This window comes from Stegodyphus dumicola, chromosome 3 (assembly GCF_044657685.1).
Source record: "Stegodyphus dumicola isolate Sdum_Otavi_A_Nest chromosome 3, ASM4465768v1".
Lineage (NCBI taxonomy): Eukaryota > Metazoa > Arthropoda > Arachnida > Araneae > Eresidae > Stegodyphus > Stegodyphus dumicola.
The window spans coordinates 205,477,703-205,488,165 of record NC_140770.1 but is presented as its reverse complement, the minus strand read 5'-3'; the positions used below and the strand labels follow the sequence as shown (position 1 = coordinate 205,488,165).

The 10,463-nt window shown below is 34.0% G+C and overlaps 1 protein-coding gene across 6 annotated transcripts in view; it reads right to left on the bottom strand.

Annotated features, from left to right (window-relative positions):
- Nucleotides 1–2,565: 2,565 nt before the first annotated feature.
- LOC118196257 (WD repeat-containing protein 91) overlaps nucleotides 2,566–10,463 on the bottom strand; it is a 151,213-nt gene continuing 143,315 nt past the window's right edge. For 5 of the 6 annotated variants that reach the window (XM_085813794.1, XM_085813790.1, XM_085813791.1 and 2 more), the window contains one exon: nucleotides 2,566–2,872. In XM_085813794.1, the coding sequence (XP_085669920.1) occupies nucleotides 2,720–2,872 (153 nt within the window). In that variant the 3' untranslated portion in view covers nucleotides 2,566–2,719. The remainder of the gene's footprint in view (nucleotides 2,873–10,463) is intronic. The other variant, XM_085813797.1, reaches the window with a different exon arrangement.

Sequence of the window (10,463 nt, the reverse complement as noted above, 5' to 3'; positions counted from 1 at the left end):
GAATCATTATTTATTGTTTTTTGCTTTCATCACCGCATGTTTATCAACGGATGACAACTTGAGTGATGAATCATGCAGCGACGCCAAATAACAGAGTATTATCCGATTACAGATTTAAGTTTAATGCGCTAAAATGTTGACAAGGGGAGATTTAGCAGAAATTTCTTTCGTTATACTAAAAATAGATTTTGTTAATGATACTCATAGGACAAACGATTATATTTAGTGCTATCTGAATTAAGAATAACCGATTTGTTATTCACATAAAGCCAGAACCAGCGCCAGAGCTCGCATGGCCGCACCAGGCGGCGGAATTTAGCGAAGTTAAACAGAAGTTTTTCATTGCGATGACAATGCCCAATCATCAATCGATTAACGGAGGGCGAAATCTGTAGTATGGTTCTACATCCAGAAAATACAGCTACCGATAGTGAAGAAAGTAACAGAGAGTTTACTGAACGAGAAAAAATTTTGATTGACAAGTTATTCGGAATTCTCGACACAGCAATTACAGGACTTGAACAATGGAACTCAATAACTGAACAAGAAATTATATGTCTATAGTATTAGTCTAAAGTATTAGCAGAGAAAACAAATCAAACAACTCACATTGAAAGAAATGTTTAATAAAGTAAACATATAAATATTATGCTCTTTTCTTTTGTAAATTTTGATACCCTTTAAATCATAAATGCTTAATTATTTCATAAATCATGATTTCATATTTTCGATTTTCTAATTTCTACGTGCCATCTTAGTAGATTAAAAATGATCTAATATCCGGGATCGCCGAAGTCCCGACGAGTCCTCGGACTTTGTACTGTATATATATATATAATACGGAATGTATATTTTCAGTTAAACTTCGACCCAATAACTTTAGTAATTCATGAAAGTTAGTTTTGCGTCTAGTTAATTCAGGAAAATTAGTTTCAATTAGTTGTTTTCAGCTTTAAAAATATTAAAAATTTTTTAATTAGTTAGTTATTTTCAACTAATAATTGTATCGCCATTAGCAAAAATTATGCATTACTATCAACAACATAGGTTTAAACCAAATACTTAATTGTCTATTGAAGCTTCAAAACGTATTTCCAAACTTCACTTTTTCTCGGCTAGCGTTACCGAATTTGCCCTTGGCGGCCTAAAATCGACATGGAGCCAACAGATTTCCCGCGAAATTGATAACAGACCCTCTGCAGAAATAAACACAAAATCCCGATATCCCATACATATAGTATGTGCAAAAGAGAATAAACTCCGTAGAAGGTGATAAAAAATTAATTTATGGCTTAATTGAAACAAACACAGAAATTAAGCTAAGCAAAACCGTGTAAAAACAAATTGAAATAATAAAACGAAACTTAATTTTCATGTGAATTTTCAGCGCTTACTCTCCCATTCTAGAAATTTCAATTTGTTTCAGACAAAGATCACATTTAAGGATTGCCATCCATCAATATCCATTCTTTGTAGTCAGCTTGAAGAAGCCACAGTTTATTGAAAATGCACTTTCCAGGCATTTCGTTCCTATTGGCGTCGAAAGGGTTGTGGCCTTCCAGGTTGGGATTGCTCTAATTTTGGCAAATATTTTCAGAATCCCCCCCCTTTTTTTTTTCGAGCACCTTCATCATCACTTTCGCCTCTTAAAGAACTTCCAGCTTCACGCTTTCGTGACAATCTGCCTAAATTTATAGATAACACCTGTTTCGAAAGATTGGGTGAATAGCCAATCAGACACTGATACTTTTGATCGAGTAGCTAATTGTTTCTTTTTTGTCGTTTGCAATGCAAATCCGCCAACAGATTGGTTAAGAGCCGTGTAATTTTAATTCCATATTCATGAAAAATCGTAATTGACACTTAGAATGGCAATCATTAGAAATGATAAGAAATGTCAAATGAGCAAAATTAAGGACTTTTAAGGACTAAAAATCATTTCTGAAAAAATTAAGGACTTTTAAGGACCGTATGAACCCTGGCATCCACATTTTGTGATGCTGGTCAAAACTTACATGGAAACACTCAAATGAGAAGTTTTTCCCCTCCCACTGTATTCACCAGAAATTGCTCCTTCTAATTAGATTGATGCTTTGATTGCATCAATCTAATTGCTTTGATTGATGATGCATAGCCTGTCTCAGCGGCACTTCATATCATATTAAATTACTAAAATTTTGTTGATTTGTGGGATAGCCTCGAAAGCTGAAGCATTCTTCCAATGCGGTATAGGTATGCTGCTAGAAAGATGGGAAGAAGTAGTGGCTAATGATGGACAATATTTTGAATAAAACTTAATGTACTGTACTTTCACAATAAATGCCCAATTTTTAATAAATAAAGGGCAGAGACTTATTTGTACTTATGATAATAATAAGTTATTTCATATCTAACATTTAAATTAATTTAGAATTGAATTATACATTGATAATAGATATTTAGTTGTAATTAAAATAGTATGATACAACTATTTGCATTTTTATGTAAATAGTGTAACTTTCTTAATGAGGAAGGAGGTAATTTATTAGTTATTTAACTAATCTTATTAGACGAAAGAACAATGAATTTTAGATACAAAGTAAATCAATTTTTTAATAAAAATAAATGGAAACTCTTATGTAACATACAATATAAAAAACATAAATAATTTCAATTCTGACATAATGTACAAAAGTATGGAATGTAGTTGAATGAGTTTCTTCTTTGCCATTTCAAAGTATCAATGATTTAATAAAGTGCTCACAATAACATTCCCATCAATAGTACCACAAATACAAGTACTACTTTCCATTGCTGTAGACCAATCAACTGTATTCACAGGTTTACTGTGTCCTCCAATGTCTACAACTGAAGTAGCTAGAGTATTATCAATCTGCAAGGAAAGTATGTATTAATCATTCAATATATAACAAAAAGATATAATTTATCAAAAAAATTAAAACAAAAAATTCCATAAGAAATTTATCTTTCAACAGGCACAATTACCTATGAGGCACTTTTCTAGATTTACATGAATGAAGAAAAGTGTCAACTAGATAACTGTGCAGAATGAACACTTTAATACAAATGTATAAAAAGGAATGAATAATTAGGAGAAATAAATACTATTTGATGCTCAAAATAATAAAAAAGAAATAAAAATATAATGAAACAGATAATTAAAAATGAATGTCCCTCATTTCTCTTTTTTTCCCCTTCCCTTTCTTTACAGATTAGATATTAATACAAAGTAAAAATGAAATGAATGGAGAACTTGACCAGTTTCATGAAACAACTGATTCTAACATCATATATATTTAAAATTTCATACTATTGATGTGGTGCTATGCCCATCTTTAGATTATAACAGCAATGTACATTTCTTTACAGTAAAGGTGACAGTACTTGCAAATTTTGTCATAATTAATTAATCTAATCTTAAATCCTTATAAAAGGATTTTTCTCCTACAAACAGCAACATCTGTTAATTAATATTTTGATGATTTGACTTCAGGAAAGATAACAGACTAAGAGTAAAGTAAATTAAAACTCAAAATAATATTAACTTCTTTATACATGATGGCACAACCAAGTTATCACAACAGTGTGCTTTGATTAGAATTGACTTAATCACTTAAAAGTTTTGCCTGAGCACCATTTGGGGGCCAAAAAATGGAACTTCCGTGATTTGTCTGTACACTGCGCGGGCAGTATATTTTCATTCCACCCAGACAGTATAGTGGTTAGAGTAGCCTGACTGCAATACCGAAGGGACCAGGTTTGAATCCAGGAGAAGGCGTGGATGTAAAATTATCTGTCCCTTCAGAGGAGGTAATGGTGGCCACCTGTTAGATGCCTCAACAATAAAATGGCCACCACTTCCGGCCTTAAGAGTGGCCAATGTCGTTATAGGCAAGTGCCTGCCATTGTGGGAAAAAAAAGTATATTTTGCTACACCAATCCACTGATTTGCCCGACTTTTCACTTTTTTTTTTTTTTTACTTTGAAGTGTTTCAAATAAATGTCTCTAGTAGTCCAGTTGAGACTGGAATGTTAAACTAGTTCAATGCAGAGTCGTAGCTAGGGTTCTCAACGCCCAGGGACAACTGACGATTTCGCGCCCCCTACTGCTTGCCAAGGATGGAAAACATTTAATTCTAAAATGTCGTAACATCAGTTTGGCACCCCTTGGATTCTGCGCCCCAGGAGAGATGTCCCCCTTGCCCCCCTCTAGCTACGCCCCTGGTTCAATGACAGGCTTTACTGCTTTTCGTTTAGGCTTTGTGTGTTGCTTGAAAAGGAATGACAGCAGAAAACGCGTCAAAAAAGAAACCAGGTATTTTCATGCTGATTATGATATTGGACTCTGCTTATCTCCATGTTTTAAAATATATCATATCAGAGTTGAATTTTGAAAAGAAATAAATATGCAAGTATTTAAAAATACATATTTTTTCTTAACATTAATCTCCTGTAAAATGTTCTTTTCAGTTACGCATCTTCGTCAGAGAAAAAAAGCCAACTTTAAGTAAAAATACCTTATTTTCACAGAAATTCAAAATTATCTTAAATTAATAAATGCAATACTTGAAACAGTTTTGACTGCTGATTTGAATGTATGTTATCTACTTGAATACAAAATTTTTAATAAAAATATGCTTATTTTTGGTCACAATATGGCATAAAAATGAAACTGGTACGTGATTAATTATACAAGGTAATGCTTCTCAAACTTTTTTCACATGAGGTCCACTTTTACAAGGTAGAATGTTCTGAAGACCACTTGACTCTTGTCGTTTTCGAAAGCAATTCTTTTGGCATATGTTATTACAAGTAAACATATATTTTTAAAATAAAATTCATTAAATTTTATATTGGTATTAGGTAATTAAATTAACAGAACAAAATTTATATTCGTTTATAATAATTCATTATAATCGAGTTTGGGTAATCTTAATTTTATTAACTATAAATAAATGTTATTATATTAATGAGATGGACGAACCTGCCAATTCTTGTACAGATGTTCTATGTTTGGATATATGCTGGTAAGAAACACCACAGTCATAGTGCTTTAAATCTCTCAAAGACTAAAGTGTCTATTGCTAGAGTATTGTTGCTATCAACAGCACTCTAGCAGAAAACACTTTAATAGCTGGTAATAAACTTCATAAAATATATTACAACAGAATAATCTTCCAATAAAAAGTCATAGATGTACAGTTTCTAAACTTTTTTTTTTAGATAGAGATTTTCATCTATAATGTGATATATGGAGTTAACTTGAATTTTATTTTTTGTCTTTATTGGAAATCTAGGCAAACCACAAGGGAAGGCTTCAAGACTATTTGTGGTCAGTGGCGGATAGGGTAGGCGGAAAACCAGGCAGATGCCCAGTGGGCAGGAGGTGATTTCGGGCCAATCAAGAAACTCCAACGATCAAAACAACACAGAGAACTTGGCGAGACAGCCCAGCGCGTGGAGACATGGATGTGCAACGCGCATGTCGCACTCAAATTCACGTGAGATACGGTAGCTGTAGGCTGTAGGGTAGGGGTAGAGTAGAGCCTATAGTTGACACTTGTAAAGTAGATTTATGAAACTACAGTACAGTCACATTCTAATTTAATTGTGAAATTGAAAATATTCCATTATAACTGTAATTAAAATACTTTCTAGCGAATTTTACTGAATCACTGAATAACATAAGTTGATGACAAAAATACTGCAGTTGAATTTTTTTTTTTTTTTTAACACTACTTTTTAGGTATACAGAACGGATAACGAAAAATCAAAGGAGGTGCATAGAAACTTTGAGAAAAGAGACAAAAACTAATGAAGAATCCCGCAAAACATTGCTAAAAAATCATGGATATGTATCTTGGATTTTCAAAACCAGCACCTTCTCCCATGACTTAGGGCCGGATTTAGACTTGATAAAGCCCTAAGCTATTTGACATATGAGGCCTTTATAAGTCCAGATATTATATGCCAGTGCCAAATACGATTTTTGGATACCTAAAGGGTTACATTGAAATACAATTAAGAAGTATACAGATAGTGAAATAATAAGTATTTAACTTAAAATCATTTTTACTCATAATAAACTTATACATGCAAACTCTGGGTAAAAAGAAACAAAAGTTCTTTTCAAAGGGACAATTTACAAAGGCTTATTATTTAATCTCTTGAAATATGTTATAACATGTTATAACTAAATAAAATATTTTATTTCTTGCCTTTGCCAGAGAAAAGTCACTGGTGACATCATCAAATAATAAACTGCATAGTTTGTCACTTTCTATGCACATGAGACTGAGGGAACATAATTTATCCTGAGTCTTTGTTCTAAATTCATTTTTTATCCTCTTCAGCCGAGAAAAAGATCTTTCTCCAGAGCAATTTGCAACCATCATATTAAGAAATAATCTCAAAATTGCTTCTGCATTAGGGAATGTTGATTGGGGACACGGTAATATTATCCTATACAGATCCTGATGTGTCAGACTATCAAGTTCTGCTGAATAGTCTGATACTATCACATGTATCATGACACAGAATTCATGTATCATGACATAGTTTCATCAGTATGTTAGACATAGGCTTGATGACTATGTCTATCATACTGATGAAAATGCTTGATGTCTCCTAAAAGATTTATGTCCACATCTTCAGAATATGTTTGGCATAAAGCACTAACTCCTTCACAAATCTCTTCCTCTGTACCTTCTAATTTTGCTAAGAATGAAAACTTTTTTGAAGCAACATTGCATACTGAGGCACTCTGCGTCAGACTTGATTCTAATGCATCCATCACAGGTATAAATGTTTTGATTCTGAACTTGGCTCTTGACTCAACAAACTTTAAAGCACCATCTTCATCATCAATGATATGCCTTCCTCTATATCTGCTTTTCTTGTAATCAAAATCAAGCAATTTTTTCTTTGCTTTTTCTTTAAAATGATCCTTTAACAAAATTCGAGAGTGAAGTATACAATTTACTACATATGTCTAGACTAATTTGGGGGTCTTGCAGTAACTGTCTAGTCTTGTGAAATTCATCCAGCAAATACAACTTTACCATAAATTCAAGCTCCTCCATTGTATTCAAAATGTTTATGGCTTGATTTCTTGTTTCATCTTTCTCTGTAGTATCAATATGCAGCTGATGCAATGCAGAAATTATTCCATCATAACTATAAAGTATTGTACTTGTTGCCATTGAATATGCTTGCCATCTAGTCTATGACAAAGACTTCGGAACTTTTGAATCACCTTTGAAGAATGACAACAGTACTGCCCATCTATGTGTAGATGATGAAAAGAAATTATATAGTTCTTGAACAATTCAAATAAAGTTTACTTCATCTAAACAAGTCAACTGCTGCTCTACCAACAAGATACAGGGAATGACCAGCACACGGAATATTCATAGCATATTTGTTAATTTTCAATATTAATTTTTTGCATACCCTTGTATTTGCCAGACGTATTGGTAGCATTATCATGCGACTGGCCTTGACACTTACTAAAATCTATTTTGCACTCATTTGTAAAAAAAAAAAAAAGGTAGTTGTATGCCATCTCTCCCCCCCTCCCCCGGTGTCAACGTAGACAATTCTGCGAAGCTACTGGCTAGGATCTGTACCTAGGCAGTCTCGGCCACGGGGTATAAAATTTATGAACTTGGTGGTTTTGAAGGCCCCAGGAAAGGTCACTCATTGGCAGGCCTCGGGGTCTGGCATGTCCTGAGCAGTTGGATCCGTAGCCAGGGGGGGTCTCCCCCCAGTTTGCTGGGTAACGGCCCTCTGCGCCGGGCTCGCTCACGCGACTGGCAGGAGCAACTGACAACCAGTGCTGCCTGGTGTCTTATCCAGGTGGTGCACTGCTCCCCTGGAAGAGTAATAGTGGAGGTTGAACCTCCACGAAGTGCCCAAAGGAGAAGTGGACCTGTAGTGTGATTGAGTTCACGGAGCAGGGAATGCCCAAATCTTCTTGTTGTACACCATCTTAGCCATATTTACCCCTGTATGGCTACCCATTTCTAGGAGAGCTAGAAAATGTTCAACAGGGAGCCCATCATCTGGTGAAACATACCTCACAATAACAGTGAGCTGATCAATATGGGACCAGTTTAGAGTGGAATCTACAGATAAATTGAAGTACCCTACAGTTCTTAAATCATACAAGATTGAGTCTCTTACTTTATGTGACATAATTTGGATAAATTCATCACATATTGCTTTAGAAAGGTAAGATGTGACACCTGATCCTTTATTGCAATTTTTTTATATGGCTTGCTAGAAAAGGATCAAATTTTGATATAAGTTTGTGTAATCCAAGGAAATTGCCATTGTGAGGAGAACCAAAAAATTCCTTATCTCCTCTGAGAGGTAAACCATGTTCTGCCATAGTAATTATGACTACCAAAACTCATTCAAGAACATTTTTCCAATACTGCAGTTTATTATTTTAAATAATAAACAGACAATTTTTGGGCCGGGGGGGGGGGCAAGAAAGTGGGGGCCTTAAGCTACAGCTTGTGTAGCTTATATATATAAATCCTGCACTGTCTATGATAGTTACTGCGCAAAACCCAAGAAGAGGCAACCACTTCAAAAATATTTCAAGCTGAAATATCAAACACATATGAGGAAAATTTTGTGCATCTAACAACAGACACAATCAATACAGAAAAAAATACCATAGCAACAGCAAGCACATCATCATCCTTTTTATATCTGTCCGCTTTCTATTTTGCATGACCAACAGTAACTAAAGATCTACAGGATTTTATTTGATTCCTGCCAGTTTTTAGCTTAAAGCATTTGCTTTTTTCTTCCTCATCTAGTATTCTATCCTCCTATCGTTTTACATCAGTGTCTTGAAGCTGCAGTTGGACAGCCTTCAGTATGTGGTTGCAGTGTGTGAAAGCATCTAGTATGTTTTGTCATGGCAAGCAAGGAAGATATCTTTATGACTTTACAGCAGAAATGAGATTGAATTTTACATTTACTGCTAAAACCACAATTTTGGGGGGGGGAACACTTAAAATTATACAGTATGGATATGACACATAAAATATATACATTCTATAATATTTTAAGTGTTTTATTACTTAAATGATAAAAGCATTTCAAGGTGGTAACATGCAGGTGACTGATAAAGCATATTCTGATAGGTTATCCTTTGTCACAACGTCAACACTGCACATCCATGGCCAAATAGTAAAGACAAACTATTAAAAAATATTTTAAGTGGTTTTACACCAGGACATGCTTAGAAGCATATTGCAGCTGTGGCTTTGGTACCAATGTCTGAAATTCATCTGTCAATACTATAGCATTCTGCATATAACATAAACTTAATGACATATGATTTATGAGTCTTCTCAATATTGAAAAGGCAATTATGCAGGAAGAAGTTCTCTTCAGATGAGGGAATGAAATATGTCATGCACATAGTGCTAAAGAATATTTCACAAGCCAGCTAATTCCTGTTTTGAAGAGCTTATAAAAACAGAATTCAACGTGAAGGACACACAGTTTGGGGGGGGGGAACAGGCTTAAACAATTATCTGATTCTAAATCTTCAAGGCTTTTCAATTGAGTTTAATAAAATTATTTACTTATTACAGTCAAAAGTCGTTGATTTGGACACCCATAATTCGGAATGATGTATAATCCGGACCTCAAAGCTACAAACTTTCTGCGTATGCGTCAATGCGCGTAAGACCTTTACGGCTGCGAATACGCGTGCGCAAAATACATTTACGAATGCGCATTTAATGTATAACAGACGGTATGAGCTAAGCTAAAATTATCTAATTCAGTTAAAGTTGCAGATTGCGTTGTTCCTTAATTTTCGAATTGGATTCAGCTTATTATTTTTTGCAGACTGTTAGAGCAATTTTATAAAAGTAAGCTTGAACTTTCAATTATGTCAAATAGAATTTCTGATATATATTTACTAATATGCAAAGGATCTACAAAGCGAAAGTATGTTTCGAAGTCCATTAAACAAAAAGTGGAATTGCTGCAAAAAATGGATAAAAACATATCTTTTGTTTATCTAACTTTAACGTTTGTTTATCTAAACTTTGTTTATCTTTAATGCTGCGGCGGCACGCAATGAATTGGAAGCTGATCTGTCAGCACTATCCCTATCTTCAGGGCAGATGTTTTTATTTTATTTGGCTTATAATTCCTTACTAAATGTAGTATTTCATCTCGATGTACTCCGTCTTTGATATGATTTAAATCAAATTCCTCATCATTATAATTTGCTTTCAATAGCGAAGAAAGTGACAGAGGTTATTGAAAACGAAAAAATTTCGATTGACAAATTAGTCGGTATTCTCGACACAGCAATTATAGGACTTGAACAGCGGAACTTTGTAACTGAACAAGAAATTATGTCTGTTTATAGAATTAAAGAGAATGTATTATCATATAAAAAATGAAGCAACTTAAACAACTTACAT